The sequence below is a fragment of the Cricetulus griseus genome, chromosome 2 (assembly GCF_003668045.3).
Source record: "Cricetulus griseus strain 17A/GY chromosome 2, alternate assembly CriGri-PICRH-1.0, whole genome shotgun sequence".
Taxonomy (NCBI): Eukaryota; Metazoa; Chordata; class Mammalia; order Rodentia; family Cricetidae; genus Cricetulus; species Cricetulus griseus.
In genome coordinates, this window is record NC_048595.1 from 459,468,256 (window position 1) to 459,493,170 (window position 24,915).

General features: G+C 45.1%; 1 protein-coding gene and 1 non-coding gene across 2 annotated transcripts; one reads left to right on the top strand and one right to left on the bottom strand.

The window, feature by feature from the left end:
- Positions 1–3,651: 3,651 nt before the first annotated feature.
- On the bottom strand, positions 3,652–20,762 carry LOC100773835 (myosin regulatory light chain 12B). Its single transcript, XM_027397819.2, has 4 exons — positions 20,609–20,762; positions 8,510–8,708; positions 5,875–6,036; positions 3,652–4,137 (listed from the first exon to the last, which is right to left on the bottom strand). Exons 2-4 carry the CDS (start codon positions 8,691–8,693, stop codon positions 3,965–3,967), a joined length of 519 nt encoding a protein of 172 aa, XP_027253620.1. The 5' UTR covers positions 8,694–8,708; positions 20,609–20,762; the 3' UTR covers positions 3,652–3,964.
- On the top strand, positions 4,684–4,790 carry LOC113830873. Its single transcript, XR_003481763.1, has one exon. It is a non-coding gene; the product is annotated as a U6 spliceosomal RNA (small nuclear RNA).
- Positions 20,763–24,915: the final 4,153 nt, after the last annotated feature.

The window sequence follows — 24,915 nt, forward strand, 5'->3', positions numbered from 1 at the left end:
CCCCAGTCTGTCAGCACCTACCCACCGCCTCCCAAGCCTCAGCCCCTTATTCAGACTGGATGACAAACACCTGACCTGAGTCACCTGTGAGGGTGTAAGGGCAGCTGCAGGTAGATTTTTACACTTTTCCTATTGTCAACCTAGACCAGTGTCCTGGCTAGTTTCATGTCAGCTTCATATTGTTGTAATTTAAGAAAAGTGGTGCTCGAGAGAAAGATGCCATGCAACAGGGTTCAAGCAGAGGGTTTTGTTGTTGTTGTTGTTATTGTTTTAATTAGGAAAAGGGATCATAAAAAGGGGAAATGGAAAGTAAGAGCAGCCTTTGGGGACAGGAGCAACAGGAGAGAGGAGAAAGGAAACAGGGGGAGAGAGAGGAGAGGGAAAGGGAGAGAGAGGGAAACAGGGAGGGAGAGAAAGAGAAAAGGATGGAAAGTGGGCAGAGCCCTTTAAAGGGGAACATAGTGGGAAAAAGGGGGGGGGGAACACAGTGAACAGGCACAGGTGGTGCTCTCAGTGGTTGCAGCTGAGGGCTTGTCCTGTCAGAACCCCAAGGACAGGCCAGTGCAGATGCGTGAATACTAACACATACAACAAGCAAGACTGTTGTAAGCTTGAGTTTTGTTTTTACCTAGGTTGTTCTATTTACCAATAAAGACCCAGGAATCAGATCACAGAAACTAAGAAGCAACCAGCTGACCTTCCTTTTTGGCTGGAGACCCAGCAAGACAGTGTCTCCCCACCCATCCAAAACCAAAAAGACCGTGAATCTCGAAGTCTCTCGAAAGTCTCTATCCATACTCCTGGCTCCGCCCGTCCTCACTATGGCTCATTCCTGTCAACTAGTCACTGGTTCTGCCTCCTGATCCAAGGTTAACTTTATTAACAGTCTCTGAGTTTCATCGTTTGATCAAATAGCCCACAACGCTAGAGTCATCTGAAAGGAGGGAACCTTAATTAAGAAAATGCCTTCGTAAGGTCCAGCTGTTGAGCATTTTCTTAATCAGTGATTAATGTGGGAGGGCCCAGTCTGTTGTGGGTGGTGCTATCCCTGGCCAGAAGGTCCTGGGTTCTGTAAGCAGGCTGAGCAAGTCATGAGGAGCAAGCCAGTCAGCAGCACCCATCCATGGCTTTTGCATCAGCTCCAGTCTCCAGTCTCCTGCCCTGCATGAGTTCCTGCCCTCTCTGTCACATGGGACTGTGGGTGAAATAAACCCTTTTCCCCCAAGATGCTTTTGATCATGGGTTTCATTACAGCGATAGTGACCCTGACTAGGACACCTAGTGGGACACGTTACTGACTTTTAAAGAGTAGAGGGAAATTTTAAATCCCTTGTAACTGGGAAGTATCATGATCAGTCTATGGGTACCAATTATTTAATTAGGAAATTATAGGCTTAATGTTTGGGTCAGAAAACTTAGAGGCTAGACTCTGTCTAGTGAGTAAAGTTGAACAAACCAGGTAACTTCTGTAGTTCAGTATTCCTACCTATAAAATAAACAACAATGCCTGCATTATCCATGTCCTGGAGTTCTGAGGGCAAAATGCAGTGACTAAGGCTTTTATAACTTCTGGAAAAGGATAACAAATTAGTGGTGTCATTTCTGATCATCACTTTCGTGGGCCACCCCTGGAGGGAGTTGTTTATCATACTTAGTAGAGAACAATAGCAGAGAAACTGGGTCCCTTCTTGGGGTTCTCAGTTCCATTAATAAAATGATTTAAGGACAGACTCATAGGGGAGCTTAAAGACAACTTTATTAGGGTTTTAAATAAAAACCCCAAGAGAAACAATTTGTAAAACCCAGCAGCTGCCTGGAAGAGGACAGAGAAGAGAGATCAAAAGCCATGTGAGTTAACCCTGCATGGAGATGAGTCACTACGTCGATGACATCCTTGAGTTGACAGCATCTTCATGTTGTACTTGTTACTGCCACTGTGCCTTGGGAGAAGCTGTCTCCTGAGGGTACCGTCTCACCCCAGCCTTTGCATAGGGACTCCTTCTTGTTAAGCAGACCTCACCTTGGCTATGCCTTGTAGGGACTGTCTCTGACTACATTGTCATGCAGTGTTCTTCACCACCACACAGTATCATGTCTCTGCCTGGAATCTGAGTCTGTCTCTCCTGTCTGTCTTGGCCGTTGGTCAGCAACACAAGAGCTTGCTGGCTAATACGTACTGCGTAAGTGACTTGGTGTCTATTTCTGCCTTGCTTTACCTACATACAATTCTTTTGGTTTTGTGACACTTCCTAGTGACTGAGATGGAAACGGGAACCTCATATGGATTCTTGGGATTCATCATGTTCCTGGATGGGAGTGTTGTCTTTTCTTAACTTCTATCAGTGAGTAGTAGCAGTGATTTCTCCTCTGCAGTGTGAGTGCTTACTTGGTAGCAGGACAATATCTTGCCTACCTGAGCTGAACCCTGTCTCACTTAAAGACGAGAGAAGAGCTCAGCTACTGAAAGGACAGCAAGAGAGAGCAGAGCAGAGTGCAATCAAGCTCCACAACACAAGTAGCAAGCAGTGCACATGCTGACTTTGACCACCACGTTTAGAAGGAAAAATAGGTTGTCACTGTCACCAAACTTCCAAGTACGCCTTTCTCTCCTTCCATAAGTCTATACTGCAACTGTCTTTAGCACATCTATAGTTGCTTATGATGTTTATCCACTAATTTTTTTCACTGAGGTTTGAACACAGGGCCTTGTATATGCTGAGCACAGGACAGCCTGTTCATCTCTGTCTTCTGCTTTCTCCCTGGGATAAATCTTCCAAAAGTTTTCAAATTACTGTCTTAAGCAAGATGATTTTAAATTTCAACCATTTGACTACTGAATTCTACTACTGGATTCTGAATTCAGTGAAATGGAAATGTGTCGGCACTTTTGCTTTCTGTAGACCTTGGTTCCAGTGCTGTGAGCTCTGGAGTTAGTAAGACAGAACTATGACTCTAACCAACAATGACCAAAGAGCCAGATTCTGGGCTTCTCTGAGTTTAGCCCTCACCCAACCCCAACTTACAAAAGAGGGTGAGTGGCTCTGTGGAACAGCATACTCAGGGCCCTGGTTTCAACCGCAGTAATCACTTCCATTTCCAGTACAGTTAGTAACAGTTCCTCTCACCAAACTGTGATGAAGATGCTGTGAGAACCATGGAGGTGCAATGTTATGCACAGTAAACATTCACTTCTCCAGAACTATACATGTGCTTACAATGAGATCAATGAAATATGTTTTGCTAGACAACACTCTATACTTAGCATTTAGTAGACATCTCCCTAGAAGGAGCAGGATAAAGGTTAAGGGTGTAACTAAATTTTAAAGATGCTAAAGTGTACTTAAAAGTTCTTGCCAGGTGTTGGTGGCGCACACCTTTAGTCTCAGTACTTGGGAGGCAGAGGCAGATGGATCTCTGTGAGTTCGAGGCCAGTCTGGTCTACAGAGCTAGTGCCAGGACAGGTTTCAAAACAATACAGAGAAACCTTGTCTCAAAAAAAAAAAAAAAAAAAAAAAAAAAAAAATCTGAAGAACCCCGTCCCAGGAATATGAAAATTATAAAGTCTGAATCTTACCAAGTTGTAAACTTGAAGAAAGGACTACCCCAAACTATCACTCATGTGTTTTATACTCCATTTGAGTCAGCATAATCTTTATTTCAAAATAACATTTTTATTATATAAAAATGTAAAAAATCCAGCAAAACCAGAAATACGGATGTATTTTCCTGGGCTTTCACATTTTTTGATTTTTATTTGTGTCTCATTTTCAATACAATTTACAACATTGTCCCCATTTCCAGTCTGATTATACAAGTGCTAAGTGACAGAAAGGTCTGAAATAAATACATTAAAGAGAGGCAAAGCTGTGAAACTAAGTGGCATGCACTAGGTCCTACAAAGTGGGAGAAGCGTCTGAGAAATGAAGCGGTCAGCTAACGCAGCAGGAGTTTCAGCTCAAGTTCTTCAGTCGTCCTTGTCTTTCGCTCCGTGCTTCAGGATGCGTGTGAACTCGATGTAGTTGAAGTTCCCCTTTTTGTCAATGGGGGCCTCCCTGTACAGCTCATCCACTTCCTCATCTGTGAACCGGTCGCCCATGGTTGTGAGCAGCTCCCTCAGGTAATCCTCCTGGATGGTGCCTGGAGGGCAACAAAGGGCAGACTTCACGGCACGATTCTAAAGAAACCAGCCTCTTGTTCCAACAAACTCATCACTACAGCCAGAACCCATGCTTCAAAACAGAGAGGTGGCTCAGTGGTTACGAGCACAGGCTGCTCTTTCAGAGACAGGACCCAGGGTTTGATTCCCAGCACTCGACATGGTGGCTCACAATCATCTGTAACTTCGGTTCCAAGGATCTTATGCCCTCTTCTGGCCCCCGATGGTACCGGGCATGCACATGGTGGTGCCACCATCTCCCAGCGCACGAAATATTTATACACAAAAAAGAAAAATAAATCCATTTAAAAACCACAGTATAGGGGCTGGAGAGATGGCTCAGGGGTTAAGAGCACTGACTGCTCTTCCAGAGGTCCTGAGTTCAATTCCCAGCAACCACATGGTGGCTCACAACCATCCGCTATGAGATCTGGTGCCCTCTTCTGGTGCAAATATACATCGAAGCAGAATGTTGTATACATAATAAATAAATAAAATCTTAAAAAAAAAAAAAAAACCACAGTATAGTGCTCACTTTGGCAGCACATATACTAAAATTGGAAAAAATACGAGAAGACTAGCATGGCCCCTGCACAAGGATGACATGCAAATTCGTGAAGCATTCCATATTTTTTTTTTTTTAAAATTAAAACAAAACAAAAAAACCACAGTATAGAAATATAAAGTTGCCAGGCATTGGTGGTGCACACCTTTAATCCCAGCACTCAGGAGGCAGAGGCAGAGGCAGGCGGATCTCTGTGAGTTCGAGACCAGTCTGGTCTACAAGAGCTAGTTCAGGACAGCCTCCAAAGCCACAGAGAAACCCGGTCTCGAAAAACCAAATCCAAACAAACAAACAAAAAAAACAAAACAAAACAACAAAAAAGAAATATAAAGTCAAATAAAAATTAAGTGGTGGCTGCCCAGAACAAAAGGCAACGTCACCTGGAGACAATCACAATGTGCCAGGGAGAGTGGGGAAACCAGGAAGGAGCGAGTATGTGTGAGTGTGAGTGTGAGTGTGTGTGTGTGTGTTTGTGTGTGAGTGTGTGTGTGAGTGTGTGTGTGTGTGTGAGTGTGTGTGTGTGTATGTGAGAGTGTGTGTGTGTGTGTGTGTGTGTGTGTGTGTGTGTGTGTGTGTGTGTGTGTGTGGGTTGATTCCAGGTGACATGTGAGGCCAACCACAAGAAAAGGAGACATGACTGAAGAAAAAAGGAAGGAGAAAAAGGAAGAAAGGTGAAGGCTAAAAGGCTTTCACATTAAAGCTTACTTCTCCAAAGGGGCAGGAAAATGAAGACAAAACAGAGCGAAACCCCGAGGTAACCCCAGAGACACAGAACCTCAAATGCTCACGCTATGAACTGTGCTGTTCAGAGAAATCAGGGTCCCTAAAAGGGGTTTTCATTCTCTAAGACTATATAATGAACCCCACATTCTTACAACTTTTTTAGTCACTCTCTAAGACTATATAATGGACCCCAAATTCTTACCATTTTTTTAAGAAGCTTGAAGCCAAATTCAAAGGTGAACAAGATAGCCTGCAGTTTTGTGGCCTATAACAGCTGTGTGGCAAGGCCATTTCTGGTCTATTGCCCATTTTAAAACAACAGGGTTTTCTTTTAAACTAAAAAAATATTTTGCACATTAAAAACATGTCCTAAAATGTGCTTCATGTACCCTAAAATGAGGCTGTACACAAACACTCAAGCAGCATTTACCTGTTGCTTCCTCGTCAAAGCAAGCGAAGGCATTTCTGATGACATCCTCGGGATCTGTGCCATTCAACTTCTCTCCAAACATGGTGAGGAACATGGTGAAGTTGATGGGGCCTGGGGCCTCATTCATCATGGCATCCAGGTAGGCGTCGGTGGGATTCTTGCCTGTAAGAGCACACATTCAAACAAAGGACAAGACCACTTCAATTGGATCATCTGGCTATTGTTCTGCTACCAAACATATTTTAAAAAGGTTTTCATTGCATTATTTTTCGTGTGTGCACTGTAACACGTGTGGAGGTCAGAGGACAACGGTTGAACCCACAGGCTTAAGACATAGGTATCTTTTCGTGCTGAGCCATCTTGCCAGCTTCTTCACCACTTATTGTTAATAACCAAAACCAACCAACAACAAAAAAACAAAAAACAAAAACCCCCAACCAACTAGCCATCAAACAAAACCCAAACAAAATCTGGAAAGTCTCAAGCTTTGATGCTATCACACATTGATTCTACATTGGCTCATCAGGGGTTGTTATTTTAATACCAGCTATTAAAAAAATCAACATTAATATTTCTAACTATGATATAGTTGCATGTGAATTGGTATGCTTAAAAATTACTTATAATTGGGGCTGGAGAGATGGCTCAGGGGTTAAGAGCACTGACTGTTCTTCCAGAAGTTCTGAGTTCAATTCCCAGCAACCACATGGTGGCTCACAACCATCTGTAATGAGATCTGGTGGCCTCTTCTGGCACGTACTGCATACACGATAAATAAATAAATCTAAAAACAAAACAAAACAAAAAACAAACAAACAAACAAAAAAACCAGAACCTGCCTGCTTTGGAAACCCGGGGCCATTCTCTTCCCAGGGAACAACCCCAACATGGTGGAATAAAAAAAAAAAAAAAAAAAAAAAAATTATAACTATTAGGCCAGTTTGGGACTGGGAACTTCTTTTGAACAGCATTAAAGAAAGCACCGTCAGTCCCAAGTGCTTTGTCTACATGCAGCTGACCAGAGTCTTTTGCTTTGCTTTCTCTCTCTCTCTCTCTCTCTCTCTCTCTCTCTCTCTCTCTCTCTCTCTCTGGGGGGGGTCTCACTCTATAGCCCAGGTTGGCCTCAGATTCACAGCAAACCTCCTGTCTCATCCTCCTGCAAGCTGATGGATGAGCCACCATGACAGACTTGAACAGGGTTCTCAGTCTTGTTTGTAAAGAGAATCCTACATCTCAGCTCCTACTGAACATAACTCTTAGCGGCAGGAGAACTGCCTGACTGACAGTGAAGGGAACATCCACACAGCTCCCCACAGGAAAGGTCCTGAAAACCAGTTCACCAACTGGTTACGAGGCCTGGAAAAAGTGGGAGAACTGGAGCTTACACCCAGTGCTCCAGACACGGAGTTTAATGCCACCCAGTCCACACAGCCTCCCTTAATCTTAACCCATGAAAAGGACTAGTGAACATCCGTATCTGGAAGGAGCCGATACACATGGAAACGATGTGCTTAAGGAAGCATCTCAGAATTACACCACACTAAACACCGACGACACTCCAATCTATTTCACCCAATGGCAACTCTACCTCACTACACCTACTCAACCCACTGGTACTACATCAGTCACCAAACAAGTAAAACTAAAAACCTGCTTCCCCATTTGCAGATCAAACCCAACTCTCCTGCAGCATTCTAGGGGTAGAGGGCAGGGATGACTGATCCAAAGATTCAAGAGGTTCTCAGAGTGAAACAGGAATCTAAAATGGATCTTTTAAAAAATGTGTGTGTAGCTGGGTGGTGGTGGCAGCGTACACCTTTAATGCTAGCACTAGGGAAGCAGAGGCAGGCCTGGTTTACAGAGTGAGTTCCAGACTACACAGAGAAACCCTGTCTCAAAAACCCAAAAGCATATGTGTATGTGTTCATGTCTGTTGGCGGTGCACACATGCACGTGTGTGCCCCAGTGCTGTGGGGCACATGAGGGAGACAGAGAACAATGTCCAGGAGCCAGGTCTCTCCATCCTGGGGCTCACACCGACGGCACCTCGCTTGGCAGCACGCACCTTTACCCACTGAGCCACCTCATCAGACACGTCTATGTTTTTTTTGGGGAAAAAAAATTCAATCTCTTTCTTTTTAAATTATAAAAATATCACTGTGGAAGTCTCTTTTCTGGGGGTCCATTTTTGAGTAACAGTGCCCTTCCTTCCCAGGAAACCATTATTAGTGATAAAGTGTCACCTCTTTGCTCATTTGTTCATGACTTGTCTTCCAGCCACAGATATTACCCACAGTATATTATTAGCTGCATTTGTTACTGAGAACTCTGAGTTTTTGCACATAGCCACCAGCATGCACGCACGCACGCACGCACACACACACACACACAGACACACACACACACACACACAGACACACACACACACACACACACACACACACACCCTCCATGCTCACACAGACGCAATAACTTAGCTAATAGGAACAGTACCCGCTAGATCCCCCCCTGCAGCTGATCCCCCTCACGACAGCTGAAAGTTTCTCAAAGGCTGTTTGGACGAGAACTGAACCACGAAACGAATGATTCGGAGGTGGACTGCCATCAGGGAGAATACACATAAAGGCTAGCTTACCTAGAGAAGCCAGCATGTCATGCAAGTCCTCCTTGTCAATGAAGCCATCCCGGTTCTGGTCGATCATGTTGAAGGCCTCTTTGAACTCCTGGATCTGGGACTGGTCAAACATGGCGAACACATTGGATGTTGCACGCTGAGGGCGCTTCTTGGTGGTCTTGGTCTTGGCCTTTTTGCTCGACATGGTGGTGGTTTAAATCTGGAATTGAATGAAAAGAAAATACATAATACTCCAGGGGAAGCAGAAAGGATATGTGATAGGTAGGGTTTTAATTAGGGGTGGCAGGGGAGGACGGGAGGGACAAGGGAACTGGGATTGTCATGTGAAACAATCTTGTTTCTAATTCAAATTTTAAAAAAGAAAATACAAAATACATAAAGCAAAAAAGTACACACACAATACACACACACACCTAGTTAGTTAATAAAAATATCTTTCTTAAAACAGAGTCTCCTCATGTAGCCCAGGGTGGCCTGGACTCACTCTGTAGACCAGGCTGGACTCCAACCTGGAGATCACTCTCCTCTGCCTCCCAAATATTGGGATTAAATGTATATTCCACTACTGCCCAACTCCCATGAATAATTTTTTTTACCATTGGAGTTTATAGAAACACACATAACAGGGTCTGGTGAGATGGCTCAGTGGTTAAGAGCACTGGCTGCTCTTCCAGAGGATCTGGGTTCAATTCCCAGCACCCACATGTTACCTCACAACTGTCTATAGTTCCAGAGCATCCAACACCCTCACACAGACATGCAGGCAAAACACCAATGCATATAAAATAAAATAAACCATAAAAAGATACATCAATCAATGGGAGCTGAGTACTATGCACCTAGCCCTTCTTTGATGGCACAGGGCGCCTCACACAAACCTCTTACCCTTGCTAGGTTCAATTTTCCCATTTATCCCTCACAAGGACCAAATGTGATCAGTACTTTTCTTATTATTTCCACTTTACTATCGATATGAAATCACCTTTCAGAACCCCAGTTTTTCACCATCAAAATCTACTATTACAAAGCATGGTGTGAACTAAGTAGGTACTGTACAAGGATGGGCAGATATGGTGCTCACCTTTAAAATACATCATCCAGACCCAACTTCCTCTTGCAGGCTTCCCAGCTACCCCTGTATTCACCTCATTGGACAATTCTCAATATCAGTTAGTAGTCAACTGCTCCCACGTCATTGTCTTCCCAATCATTTCTAAGCCTCCACAAATGGCTTTAGTGTTACCCTCCAACCCTCTACAGCCAGCCATCAGCAATTAAACTGTTAAACACAATGCTAGTTCCCATTTTTTTTTTTTTAATAGGGTCTTGTGTAGTTCAAGCTGGTACTGAATTCACTGCAGCCGAGGATGACTGCAAACTCCTGGTCCTCCCACCTGTCTCTTGAGTGCTGGGATTATAGGCTCTAGCTGCATTTTAAGCAATGTAAATACCTGCATGGCAATGCTTTGGTCATCTGACAGACAGCATGTGCACTGGTATATACCATACAGTCCTGGCCTGCAGCAAGTTATTCTATCTGGTTTGTGTGAGTAAACCCTATGGTGTTTGCAGAGAATTGAGACTGATTAGCAAAGGGATTCTCAGAATATGTCCCCAGTACTAGACAATGCCCAACTGCACATAAGACACAATACTATCAGCTCTGACTTAGAAGTTCAAACGTAAGCCATGAAACTAACTATACATAACTTGGAAATCTCACAAATATCAGGCCACTTTTCAAAAAATATTTTTGAGTTTTTATTATTTTTACATGTAGAGTTTACCTTCATGTAGTTTTTGCACATGTATGCAGTGCCCATGGAGGCCAGAAGAGGGCACTGGGTCCTCTGGGACTGGAGTTACAGACTGATGTGTGTCACTATGCAGTGCTGGGAACTGAACTCAGGTCCTCTAAAAGAGTAGCTGGTGCCAAAAGCCAATAAGCCGTCTCTCCAGACCCTCAGGCCAACTTTTACAAATATTATTATTATTTTAAAAAATTATGTGTGTTTTGCCTGATGTAGTTGGTGTACTGCATGTGTGCAGTGTCCAAGGAGGCCCAAAGATGATGTCTGAAAATGCAGGTGAGTGTATGGAATTTCAGAAACTCTCTCTCCTTCCACTGTGGGATCTAGGATCAAACTCAGGTTGCCAGGCTCGAACAGCAAGTGCTTCTTACCCACTGAGTAATCTCACCTGCCCATGGCAACTCTTTGATCTAGTGTTTTATTATGCCTCTACAAGTGCCCTATGAGATAGGTACTGCCTAGGTTAAAATAAAATCAATGTCTCTGGGTATTAAATAATTCAAGATTGTTGAGAGGGATGTCCTACCCAATATTTACTCTCTTAGGTCACACCTAACTATGAGTTACAATGGGAGATTTTTGTTCATATGGCATCAGCTTGACTTCTGACAGGGCTGGACACCCAGACATGTGGGAGTTGAGTATACCTCCACAACAAAGCCCTGATTTCCCTGATTGGCACTATTCTGCATACTGTGGCACATTACTGCTAGTAGGAGCTGACACTGTCCATGACTTCACTGGGCCAGACAACTGAAGCTGTGTTAGGAACCTTCCTGGATTTGCCCTGCAGGGAGAACCACAGCTCTCAGCTGAGTTCCGAGAGAGTCCTAACAAATCATGAAAATGTAGCACGGTCCCTGGACACCTAAACTTAAAACTGGTGTGAGAAGCGAAGACTGTATAGGGTACAGTTCCCCATCTGCAGCCCCATGGTTAGTACAGATGGACAACTCGCTGTCTTAGGGCTTCTATTGTGATAAAACACAATGAACAAAAGCAGTTTAGGAAGGAAAGGATTTATTTTATCTTACAAGTCTCAGGGAAGTCAGGGCAGGAACTCAAGGCAGAACCTGAGGCCCAGACCATGGAGGAGTGCCGCTTACTGGCTCGTTTCTCATAGTTTGCTGAGCCTGCTTTCTTATACAACCCAGGACCACCCACAGTGAGCTGGGCCTCCCACATTAATAAAAACAACACTTCACAGACTGGACTACAGGCCAATCTGATGAAGGCATTTTCTCAATTAAGATTTCCTCTTTCCAGATTATGTCTAGGTTTGTGTCAAGTTGATAAAAACCAACCAGCACTCTAGCCACGTTAGTGTCAACAAAGGAGTTTGGGCTTTGGAATTTCTATTCAGTGTTTATTCTCTTCCATCAACAGAAAACATGCTCCCAAAGTGTACAGATGTTTCCTTTAGTACAGTTTTGAAGTACTCTAGCTCCACAGCCCTGACTCTCAACATTCCAACACCTTGCCTTCCTCACATATCTGTCCCGAATACATGTTAATTTCCTTCTCCTGCCTGTAACTTAGCTTGATATTGGACTGTAGTTAACGAAAGTTAACTATATTGAAAGTTAAACGAAAAGCAGAATTCAGTAACTATTGAGGCATTCCTTTCACTTTCCTTCTTTTCTTTCTTTTTATTTTTCTGGCTGCTGCTGAGGTAGTGGCCTTGTTTTAGGATTACAATTTGGTGACAAAATATCATAACCAAAAGCGAAAGGTGGTACAGAGTTCTCCATCTTTCTGCCTCCCCAGTGCTGGAATTATGGCATGGACCACACCTGGCTCTTATGTAGAATATTTTTAAAGTCTCCAAGCCAGTCTCCACCTCTTGGTTGCATCAAAATTCCCATACATGGCTTAAAGTACTTGACTTTCCCTGGATGATCTCATCCACTCTCACTGTTCTGGCTCCAAGGCCTACACCTCCTCCAGGCCTGCACTTTACCTTGAGCTTCAGGGTCATATCCAACTGCTGAGGAAACACCAACACACCCATCCCGACATCCCATATCAACAAGCTGAAAACGGAGTCCATTATCCTCCTTCTTAACTTTCCCAGTCTAACCACTCACCCAGCCAAGAAGCCAGGTCATCCTCCACAAATCCCTCAGATGGGCTCATTTTCCTCATTTCTGTCACCACAGAGAGGCCCATCTTCTTCAGTCACGTGGACTTAATTCTGGCTCGAGACAGACAACCTCACATTCCTGATCTCACCTCTCCAGTGGGGGTATCAAAGGATGCATTACCATACCTGCATTTTTTAATTTTTTTTTTTTTTTTTATTTGTGTGTGCCCACACATGCATATGGCTGTCAGAAGACAAGGTGTGAGAACCGGTTTCCTCGCACCAAATGGGTTTGGGGATCAAACACAGGCTGCTAGACTCAGCAGAAACGGTCTTTACGCACTGAGACATTTCTTCAGCCCTATATATACCTAGTGTGTGTGTGTGTGTGTGTGTGTGTGTGTGTGTGTGTGTGTGTGTATCCCCAAGAGAAAAGGTTTATGACACCTTGCATTAAATGAAATTGCCTGCCTTCCAAATGATGCAGACCAGACATTAGAGAACTCCCCAGGTCAGCCATACTCAAACCCCATTGGAGTAATTTCCACGTACATACTCCCTACGCCATGCTAACCTCTCTTCTGGTTACTCACTCAGAACCTTCAAAGTTGCCGACAGAGACAAATATGGATTTCTGAGCAGCACTTCTCCTCTATGCTCAGATCACAGACAAGCAGAATTTTCATATAAATCCAAACATGGATATTAGGACTGCACGGTGAGCAACTAACAGGTGGAAGGCAGACCCTGGGATATGGGGTGTAGCAGCTCAGACTGGGTTAGTAAGTGGCAATATCTCCTAATAGCCATGATTTAACAGAGAAACCTTTGTGCTCAATTATCAAAGTGTCTTGTGGTTGGGGGGAAGGGGGACCCACTTAACCCAACCCTCTACCCTTTAGACTACAGTCATAGATGAAAATATTCACAACAGGGGGCTGGAGTGGCTCAGTGGTTGAGAGCACTAACTGCTCTTCCAGAGGATCCAGGTTTAATTCCCAGCACCCACATGGCAGCTAATTACTGTCTGTACCTCCAAGATCTGACAACCTCACACAGATACACATGCAGGCAAAACACCGATGCACATAAAAATAAATAATTAGAAAAGAAAATATTCACAATAAAACACAGTCCAGAATGTAAACTACCAATAAAAACAAAATGCATTTCCTTTTCAAACATTTTACTATTTCTCTACATTCCTAATGTAGTGAACTAAGGGGTGCTTGCACTCTCAGGTCACACCCTGGGCAGGGGTGCAGGAAGCTAGCCATGTGCAAGGGTGCAGGAAGCAGGCTAGACCACAGGCAGGGTGCAAGAAGCTGACCATGGGCAGGGGTGCAGGAAGCTGGCCATGGACAAGGGTACAGGAAGCAGGCCAGACCACAGGCAGGGTGCAAGAAGCTGACCATGAGCAGGGGTGCAGGAAGCTGACCATGGAGGGGTGCAGGAAGCTGACCATGGAGGGGTGCAGCAAGCTGACCATGGAGGGGTGCAGCAAGCTGACCATGGACAGGGGTGCAGGAAGCTGACCATGGGCAGGGGTGCAGCAAGCTGACCATGGGCAGGGGTGCAGGAAGCTGACCATGAGCAGGGGTGCAGGAAGCTGACCGTGGAGGGGTGCAGCAAGCTGACCATGGGCAGGGGTGCAGGAAGCTGGATTCACAAGTGATGTAAATGTCTGGTAGCCAAGTCAAAGTAAAGAACATATCATTAACGAGCAGAAATCTGTGAGTTTCATTCTGCCTGTAAGTCTTTACCAGGCTTGGAAAGATGCTCAGAGCACAAGTTGCAGCTGTTTATGGCTTCCAATATCCCTTTAATGCTTTCCCAAATATTTGTTAACACCACATGGCAAATAAACATCACTCTCCCAGCAGCTGGTCATGTATCAGTCATCTCTGAAGTTTGTAAAAAATGATGCCTGGGTCTTCTTAGTCTAGCCTAACAGAAACAGAAGGTTGGCTCACTGGTTAGGAGCACTTGTTGCTCTTGCAGAGGACAGGGTTTGATTCCTAGCACTCACATGGAGGCTCACAACTGTCTGTGACTCTAGTCCCAGGGGATCCAACACCCTCTCCTGACCTCCACAGGTAGCAGGCATGCCCGTAGTGAATAGACATACATGCAGGCAAAACACTCAAAATCATGAGATGACAAAATAAATAAAATTTTAAAAATGCACTAAAAGTGATTCCAGTGTACAGCTAAGGTTGAAACTACTTAGTCCACTCTGGCTGTACATATGTACAGTTTCCCCTGGCTTTTCAAAGTTGGTCATTAACGGTAAAGGGAGATGCAGGAGGCCTGGATTCTAATTCCAGTTCTAATATGAACAGCTGTTTGACCTTTGGCTAGTCAAGCTATTCCAGACCCCATTTTCCCCATCCATCTAAGAGGTGGCTCTGGGTAGGAAGATGGCTCAGTTTGCCTTTGAGTACAAGGACCTGAGTTTGAGCCTAGCCCATGTCTGGTGATACACGCAGGCTAGTGGGAGACAATGTCTCAAAAACATGAACACACCTAAGGAATGATACCAGAGACTGTCCTCTGGCCTGTACATGCATGTGCACACATATACACATACCAAGAGGCAGCTCATATGCAGTAACTGACGGCCAGCAAACTACATGCATTCTGTAGGAAGGTTTACTTAGTTACCCCCAAGATGGCCTTTAAAATGTCTCTTCAAAAATTAGCTTGCTGGTTTTTTTTTTTTTAAAGGCGACATTTACTTAAAAACCTCAATTTGGACAACTGCAGAATGAACAAATAAACTAGCATGCCCCTCCCTCCATCCTGCCCCACCCCCTTCATGTTACCAGCACGGTTCCTGACTGCACAGAACCTCCTTCCCCCTCTTGCCACAGGGTAGCTAGGCTCCCAGGTGACCATCAGCAGCTGTCATTGTCCAGCTACCAAATGTGAAAAGAGCAACCCACGTAAACAACAGAGTATTATGAAGTGACGGTGGTTGACATCACAACCCACACTGCATCCCGCTTGCTGTTAAGTCAATTTGTAGATGCAAGCACCAGGAAGCAGGGACCTGAGGCCTCTTACCACAGGCAGCAGCAGCTGGCCGGCTCCGTGAGTCAGCCATATTGGAGACAATCCTCCTTCAGATAAGGACAACCACACAAGGCTACACTGCTAGGAGAGCCTTGGCTTTTAACGACTGGAATTTATTAGTTGCCAGGTGTGGTGGCACACCCATCTGATCCAAGTACTCTGGAGGCAGAGGCAGGCAGATATCTTTAAATTCAAGGTCAGCCTGGTCTATAAAGATCCTGTCTCAAAAACAATGAGAAAAAATATCCCAGGTATTGTCTTATAGGTGCTCAAAACAAAACTGAGAGCAATTTGTTATATATCAATGGGAAAGCAGCAACACCACTGGTACTTTATTTCTTTAACAGACGAGGAAACATTTTTGTTTGTTTATTTGTTTCAAGATTAGAGTCACAGAATTCCAGAAAGCTCAGATGGACCACCGGTTACTCTATTTCTGGTTATGAAAATGTAACCGTGATAGAATTTCCGCCCCAGTTTGGCAGGTTCTCTTAAACCAAGTCTTCTCTTCTCCCCTCAGTCACCACTATCCTGCTTCCTATTTTCTACTGCCTTGCAGGTTTTTCTTGCTTTCTAATTGCAGCTTGCTTCAAAGTTCTATCCTTAAATGTGCTTAAACACTGGTTGAAAAACTTGCATCTCAAAGGTACCACTCAAGCTGGGTGTGTCGCTTCATGTCTGTCATCCCAGCAGTCTCCAGGCTGGGGTAAGAGGATTGCCAGCAGTTCGAGGCTAGCCTGAGATACACAGTGAGTCCCAGGCCAGCCTGGCTACAGAATGAGGCTTTGTCTCAAAAAACAAACAATAAAACTGAAAAATAAAAGTTGTCACTCAATGTGAGTCAATGAGGGAGGAAAGAGTGGAATTGGTTTTATGGGCAAAGGAGCCATAAAGGATTAAGATTTTAGGGGCTGGAGAGATGGCTCAGTTGTTAAGACTGCATACTACTCTTGAAGAGTACCAAGACTGGTGCTCAGCATCCACTTGGGAGGGGCTTCGAAACCACACCCACCTGTGATTCCAGCTCCACAGGGACCGATGCCTCTGCACCAATATTCATTCATTCACATGTACACACCCCACCCTAGACACATAATTAAAACTAAATCTTTACAAAAAATAAGGGTTCTCCTTTTAGCCCAACCACACTAGAATGGTAGCGGAGATACCCAGGACGGATGCCCAAGGTGGGGGTTGTGTATCGAGGGAGTGGGGTCTCGTTTATCAGATTTGTAAGCAGATTCACAGGAGGAACTGAAAAGCACAGAGCCGCTCCAGGGCTTAAAACTGTCATCTTTTAAAACTCAGTTTCATCTTTTCCAAGGTCTGTCAGAGCCTAGAAACTTCACATGGATTCTCATGATTAGTTTGTGCTTGTTCTAATTGTGAGGAGCACATAACTGGATATAACAAGAGCAACAGTTTGAAAGCAGCAATCAGAGAGAGAATTCGGTATATAATCAAATTAAAATGCTCCACAAAATTAACCTTATATACTTAACGACATGTTATGTTTTTATACTACATACGTAGGTTTTTTTTTTTTAAGTTCCATAATTATCTTTCTTTTAAAGAGCCAAACAGTTTTTACAGCTTTTCTGAACAGCAGACAAACTTGCCCCATCCGTGTATTTTCACAAGACACATACACTAGTGTCATCTCTTCCCCTTTACAGGTGTTCTGGGAGTCCCTGTCAGCTCTCTATCAGAGGATATCCCCATCATTTCTAAAATACACAACTCACTGTGTAACCATGTATGCCCATGTAATAACCCAGTTACGAATGTTAAACATCATTCCAGAAAGCTCCCCAACCCCCTAGGCAAATTTTGTTTGGATTTCTTTTCCTTTTTTATGAGACAAAGCCTTACTACACTGTGCAGGCTGACTGACTAACAGGACCCACCTGCCTCAGCTTCCAAGTGCTAGGATTAGCGGTTATCGGAGGTCCATAACTACCCTGACCTTCTCTTGTCTTGAGTTTCTTTCTTTTTTTTTTTTAATTTTTTTTCTTGAGTTTCTTTGAAATCAAACGACAAATGTATACTTGTGTAAGCCAGGCTTCTTCATTTCCTTTCCTTTCCTTTCTTTTTTTTTAAGGCTTATTATTTTTTATTTTTTATTTTATGTGCACTGGTTTTCCCCTGCATGTTTGTGTAAGGAAGCTAGATCCCCTAGAATTGGAATTATAGACAGCTGTGAGCTGCCATAAGGTTGCTGGGAATCGAACCCAGGGCCTCTGGAAGAGCTCTTAACTGCTTTGGCATCTCTCCAGCCCAGCCTGGATTCTTTCAATGTAATATTTTTGAGACTGACCCATTGTGTTGAGTTTATGAGTGGTCCTCCTCTTTTAAAAAGATGTTTTTGAGTGTGTGTGTGTGTGGGGGGGGGGGAATCAAACCCAGGGCCTCAAGCGTATTAGGCAAGAGCTATACAACCCAGTCCTTTATTCTTTCTACTAATTAGTAGAATTACATTGCAATTACAACTTACAAATATTTTTACTTTATTATTATTATTATAGGTTTTTCAAGACAGTGTTTCTCTGTGTAAAGCCCTGGCTGTCCTATAACTAGCTCTGTAGACCAGGCTGGCCTTGAACTCACAGGTACCTACCTCTACCTCCGGAGTGCTAGGATTAAAGGCATACATCACAAATATTTTAAATTTATTTACAAAGGCTTTTTACCTTTCTACTTGGATTATAAAGTCTAGAAGATTGCCTTGCACATGGCAGGTGCCAAATAAATACTAGGTAAGCAAGAACATGCATATAATTAATCTCTTCCAATCAAAAACAAATTGCACACACAAATGTTCATGGTTAGGCAAGTGCTGGATCTGAGGACTCCTGAAATAAGGCTTTTTTTCTAGAGCCAGTGTACACTTAGCCAGTCTTCTTTTCAAGAGGTCCTTCACAAACTCTACCAGCTAGTTACTCCTTGCTCAGTACTTGGAAAAGGAATAATTAGCAAAGGACAAACTATAGGTGTCACATGCATTAATATTTAATCCGCACAACAGATTATAATGCAGGCTCGTTGCTATCACTATTTCCCAGATAAAAGCTAGAAAGTGGCAAAATGTATACCTAGGGGATCCAGCCACAGGATGTGTCTCACCAGCCCCTCAGGCCCTTCCCATCAGCAGCTACACCTTGAAAACTTAAGGTGAGGTGACTAGCAAGGCTAACCAACAAGTAAGTACCTTGGGGCCTAGAAAATGGTAATGTTACGTTTGGTGTTTGCCATGCTGAGTTCCTTGAATCAAAAAAGAAGCACTTTTAGGTCTCCCGGCCTCACTTCTCCATGCAGATCCTTTGGCTCCGAGTCTGAGGAGGACCTAAGCATGGGAAGTACTTCCACAAAGAATTGAGTAGCTAGCTAGGGTCACCTCCCAGTGTCTGCAAACAAATCTAGAGTTCACAACACACTCAGCGCCCAGAGCAACTATCCAGGATATCATGTTTTTCAAGCCAGTTTACTTCCTCTAAAAATGCCAACCGGCACCTCCCCACCGCATCCCTTGAACACAGTAAGTTTTGAATACCCTTCCTCTTGTTATCTGGCTACTGCCAGTCACAGTGAACTCAGTGATCAACCTTCAGAGGGTAGAAGGAGATTTGTTTTGCCTGCCATGTGGAACTAGCCAGAGCCTAAAGATGCTGGCAATGGGGATACATAGTAAAACTCATCCTTGGTCAGCCAGCATCTTTCAACCTTGGGAGGATGGGGACACTGACCCACCCTTGACTTCCCTAAGCTTAGCCACCATCACCTGGGGATCCATCCTTCAGGGGCTGCAGCTCAGTAAGCCAGCCTCACTGAAGCATAAGCAAACATGTAGGCAACCATCATAGACTCTTTAACACAGCGGGAACAAACAAAAAGCTGTGCACGCAGATATAAGAGCGATCATCAGGTGTGTGTGTAGGGGCGCGCGTGTGTGTGTGTGTGTGTGTGTGTGTGTGTGTGTGTGTGTGTGTGTGTGTGTGTGTGTGTGTGTGTGTGTGTGTGTGTGTGTGTGTGTGTCATAGACTCTTTAACACAGCGGGAACAAACAAAAAGCTGTGCACGCAGATATAAGAGCGATCATCAGGTGTGTGTGTAGGGGTGTGTGTGTGTGTGCGCGCGCGCGCGCGCTGCGTGAGAGTGTACAGAGAAAACTGGGAGCATCGTATGAATTCCTCAAGTGACCCCAGGCAAATCAACTCACCACTTTCCATGATGGTAAACTAAAAGTTTCAGGAGATAGTCTAAAAGAAGTCTATTGAATTAGAAAACGCTGTAGTTTTTCTCCAACACAGAGGACTACAGCAAAGCCACCTTTAACAAAAGCTGTCAACCTGATCCCCTAAACACCCTCTTATTGTGCTATTTCTTATAGAGGAAGCCAAGCGACTCCCTAAAGCCTCTTATACAATCTTTCATTCCTTTTCAGGTTTTCAGTACATCTATAAAAAGGCCTAATTTAGCTAACTACCTTATTTTATAGGGTCTAGCACGGGGCCTTGTCTACAAGAGCCCTACCCTTCCTCGTTCCCAGCTATTCTTCTGTTGCTCCGTTCGGGCTGTTCTCCCGTTGCTTCCTGTTAGGCGATTCGATGCCTACCTTTTGAGCTTTCGCTTTTGTAACCTCCCAGCAGACACCCCGCCCAAAGCACCCCCAGTTCTTCCTCTTGGAGCCCTTGCTCGGTAAGTTCTCAATTCTTCCCAGCTTTCCCGGCACTACCCCTTTCTTACAACGACCTAAACCTTTGCAAGACGCCGGGCACGGTAAGAACGTACTGAAACCGGGCCCCGCTCTGGCCTTTGCTCACCGCGGACCCCAGTACCGGTTCCCGGCCTCTTCCCCCCGAAAGCGTCCACTTGCGCGCACTTGGCGCAAACGCGCCGCTAGCACCTGAAGCCTGCAGCCGCGGCAGGTGCAGGCAGCCGGGCCCCAGGTGTCACTCATGCGGGCGACGCAGGGCCTGTGCCCTACCAAGATCCGGGGGCCTGGGGCAGGGCTCGCCAGCCCAGGGCCTCATCCCCTCCGCCGGCCTCGGCGGCCCCGCCGCCCGCGGGCTCCGGGCGCGCTCGCGCAGCAGGAGGGGCAGAGGTGACCTGGCGGCGCCGCGAGCCACTCACCAGATCCGAGGATGCGCGCAGGAGACGATGCGACCCGACCCGATCGGCTACTGTGACCGCCGGAGGGCTGCGGAGGGACGGTGGCGGCGCCGCACTTCCGGCCCGGGGCGGGGCGGAAGGAGCACCCGCGAACTGGGCGCGACCAACCGCGGCGGGGGGGGGTGCGGCGGCGACGAGCCGGTCCCGGGACCCGGGGCCCGGCGGCCACCAGCCTGGCTGTGCGGCTCGATGAACACAGCCTGGGTGTCCGCGAGTGCGGACCCCGAAACTCAGCTGCACGGCATGCCCCTGCCGCAGCCGCCCCGGCACCCCGGTCTCCGATCCCCCCGGTTCCGCGTGCGGGTCCCGCGGCCCTTCCGCATTCCCGGGCCGAGGGCGGAGCGCCCTCGCTGGAATTTGACCCGGGCGCGCCTCGATCCGCCCTGGTTTTGGGGGTCCCCTGGCGCCGGGGAGCGGCCACCCCGAGGTTGTTTGATTTAGCAAAGGGCAGTTAGTTGGCCTGGTTGAGGCGAGTTTGAGATAAACAGTTTTCTAGAGTTGGAGGAGGAGGAGGAGCGCGACGCCTTGGAGGGTTTGAAGACGCGCACTCCATCCCCAGTCGGTGCTGTTCTCTCTCCCCAGGTCCTACTTGCAGATTATCAGGGCTCAGCCAGTCAGTGTCTGCCTCATTCCGCTTTCGGGTCACTGGAAAAGGTTATTTTTGAAGACGGGATTGAATTCAGAGCACGCACTGCACAGGATTTGTTTTAGATACTGTTCGTGGTTGTATTCTTGAGGGTTTTTTTGTTTTTGGTTTTTTTTTTACCCCCTCATACTGGATATCTAGGTGGCTAGCACTATTTTAAAATAATGAAGGATAGTCAGTCTAGTAGCTGTCTTTATATTTATATATATATATATATATATATATATATATATATATATATTTTTTTTTTTTTTTTTTTTTTTTTTTTTTTTTTGCCTAAACGTGTGCCAGGCGCTGGGGAGACAATTAAAAAGGGTCTTCCCTCTGGAGTTCATATTCTAGAAGTCTGATCAAAAATTCTTTGAAGGTAGGAACACCATGTGTGTCCAACACCGAGTGGTACTTAGACCACAGAACAGAAACATGCTGAGGGCCAGGAAGATGATTCAGCCAGTGAAGGTGCCTGGCCACCAAGCCTGACTGTCTCAGGACCCACAGAGAACCAACTCCTCCAAGTTGTCCTGAGCTCCCTCTGCAAACAAAACACACAGATCAAATGTAAAACAAAAGAACCCCCGGGATAAACCGAGGGTGGCTTTAAATCTGCGCTTGAAAAATCTGACAGTGAGCCGGGCGTTGGTGGCGCAAGCCTTTAATCCCAGCACTCAGGAGGCAGAGGCAGGCAGATCTCTGTGAGTTCGAGGCCAGCCTGGTCTCCAGAGCGAGTGCCAGGATAGGCTCCAAAGCTCCACAGAGAAACCCTGTCTCGAAAAACCAAAAAAAAAGAAAAAAAGAAAAAAAGAATCTGACGCTGGTATTGAGTAGGTCAGAGATGGAAAATAATTTCCATTTTTAAATAATTATGTTTCTTATAAAAATCTTAGAAGAGTTTGTCACAGAACTCTTCCAGTCTACGGCCACTTCCTAAGCCCTCACTCTACACAATGTAAGATCAGCTAACGGGCAGGAGGTGGGGGTGCATGCCTTTAACCCTGGCATCCCAGTGGCAGAGAAGCAGAGTGAGGCTGAAGAGGTGGCTGGGGGCTAAGAGAACTTGCCATGCAGGCAAGAGGACCCAAGATTGAATTCCCAGCACTCACACAAAGGCCAGACTTCCGCCGTCTATAAACAAGACTGCATCTAGAAGAATAGGCCCTCTGAGCCTTATCTTCTCTTCAGAATTTTTTTTTCAGAGACCCACTAGTGAGCAAAACAAAAATCACTACAATTTGAATATCTGCTGCATTCACCTCTTTTTTTCTTTCTTTCACGTTTCTAATTTTTGCAGCAAACTTAGAAGGAAGCATTTCTATTTCAGATGAAGAGGCTGGCATTTAAGAACAACCTGACCACAATTCTACTTGGGTAACGGGTGGGTGGGAGGGTGGTTGGGGTTTTATGCAACCACACCCAGCTCTAGATACCAGTTTCTTTTAATCGTAAAATGCCATTATGAACAGCATTAATTCATTTTGTAGGTGAATAAATGGGTCAAAGAAGGTTAAGTAGCTTGCCTAACGCCATAGAGCTCTGGTGTGGCAAAACTGGGACTTGCAAACACAGGTCTGTCAGAGCCCTGACTTCATCATTGTTCACTGTCATGGTTTCTATTTCCAGAACTACCTAATGACTGGTGCATGCAGAATCTAGGGGGCTCCTTCAAACTTCCCTATACTTTTCTGTGACTTGACGACCACCCTCCTTCCTCCTAAAACTAGCTTTGTATATCCAACTGTGGCCCTCACCCCTCGACGTCCTCTAGTCCCCTAAACTTCTTACTAACATTTTGTGTAAAGTGGCTTCGTTCTCAGAACTTGTCTTCTTCCTCCCTTTGTCCTAGTCACATTCACTTCCTGCCCTTAAGTCTCAGGCTCCCTGATCAGTTTGGCACTAGTCCCAATGGTTGGCCACACCATGAGCAGGTGGTCCGGGTGCTGCCCCTGTGGGGGGCTTCACCGGGGCTTTTGAGCTGGATTTTTTAAAAAAAAAAAAAAAAAAAAAAAACTAGTTTATTTAAATTTATTTCATCTGCATTGGTGCGAAGGTGTTAGATCTCCTGGAACTGGAGTTACAGAAAGTTGTGAGCTGCCATGTGGGTGCTGGGAATTGAATCCGAGTCCTCTGGAAGAACAGCCAGTGCTCTTAACCGCTAAGCCATCTCTCCAGCCCGAGCTGGATGGTTTTGAGATCATTCCCCTCATGGGAACTTTTAGAGATGGGTTCTGCAGTCAAAGTCTGTGCTAGGGGAGATTCTTGCATCTTTTCGTTGGCAGCTATTCTTGCTTAAGCAAAGCCCAGCCTCTGTGCAGAGAATCCTCCTAGCAAATTGTTGTTTCATCCAGGTTGACCTACTGTTCCTAAGAGCTACTTAAAGGGTTGCCCAGATGGAAATGGATGTTGCATGAGATAATTTTAGGAGTGCTAAATAGTGGAAATAACTTATTCCTTATTCCTCGTTGAAGATATTTTAAGCAGAGATGGTTGGTTCGGGTTTTGTGTTTTCAGTAGAAATGGAAATTCAACAAGACTAGCACTGAGTGGATAAGCTGAAAAAGGTATTCTGCTTTAAAAAAAAAAATGAAATTCAAGCAGGAAATTAGGGCAGATTTCTGTGATTCTAATCTTGAAGGAGTAGTTGTTACTTAGTCCCCCACTCCCCACCCCCATTCTCCGAGGCCGGTTCTCTAACCAGCTGTTCAAAGGCATTTCGTAATTGTTTATCAAATGAGGTAATGGTTTCCTTCAAGGGCGGTCTTGTTGAAGCAAACCCACCAACCCCCATGCTTCAAATCTTTTTAAACTTGGGAATTTCTGAAACATACTAAATAGAACAAGTGTTCTCCCGGATCAAACTCTGCAACAGTTCTGAATTATCACAAATAACAGGAAGTTATTTTTAAGATCGAAACAATGACCTCACTTTCCCAGGCATGCAGCACAGCTGTTCTCACTGTGGGTAGGTCAGGAATGTCTAAAACACACATGGGTCCTGATGGACCTCTGCATAAACAAACATGGTCTTTCAATAGGGGCTGCTATAATAAGGAAAAACTGTATGCACCAACAACAAATACTATGTGTATTGCCAACAGCCGGAAACACAACATAGAAACCTTTTTGCTAAAAAGCATTCCATAGAGCTGAAATAGTTTCTAAATAGAATGAATGATCTTATTTTAGGTGGCAGGAAGTGATTTACAGAGGTTTAAAGTGGGGGCCAGGCAGTGGTGGGCACACGCCTATAGTTCCAGCACTCGGGAGGCAGAGGCAGGCAGATCTCTGTGAGTTTGAGACCAGCCTGGTCTATAAGAGCTAGTTCCAGGACAGCCTCCAAAGCCACAGAGAAACCCTGTCTTGAAAAACCCCCCAAAAAAGTTTAAAGTGGGAAGAAACAAAGCAAGAGTGTCAAACTCTAGTATTTTAAGCTACTCAAGTGATCTAGATTCTGCAGGAATTATTATCAAAACTGAAGACCAAGTCTAGGAAATCCAAATAGGTGAGTTAAATTCTGACTTTCCTGAGAGGGAAAGAATAAACAGGAGGAGAGGAAACCAGGACTGCTTTAAACACAAAGAATGCTGGAAGAAGTGTGCGCAAACTCGGATGGGAATGTCATTGACCT

Excerpts from the sequence above, each read along its gene's own strand:
- LOC100773835 (XM_027397819.2), bottom strand. The coding sequence starts at position 8,693 with ATGTCGAGCAAAAAGGCCAAGACCAAGACCACCAAGAAGCGCCCTCAG. Across the intron at positions 6,037-8,509 it reads TGACATGCTGGCTTCTCTAG|GCAAGAATCCCACCGACGCC; the intron begins GTAAGCTAGCCT and ends GTGCTCTTACAG. Across the intron at positions 4,138-5,874 it reads CTTTGACGAGGAAGCAACAG|GCACCATCCAGGAGGATTAC; the intron begins GTAAATGCTGCT and ends GTTGCCCTCCAG.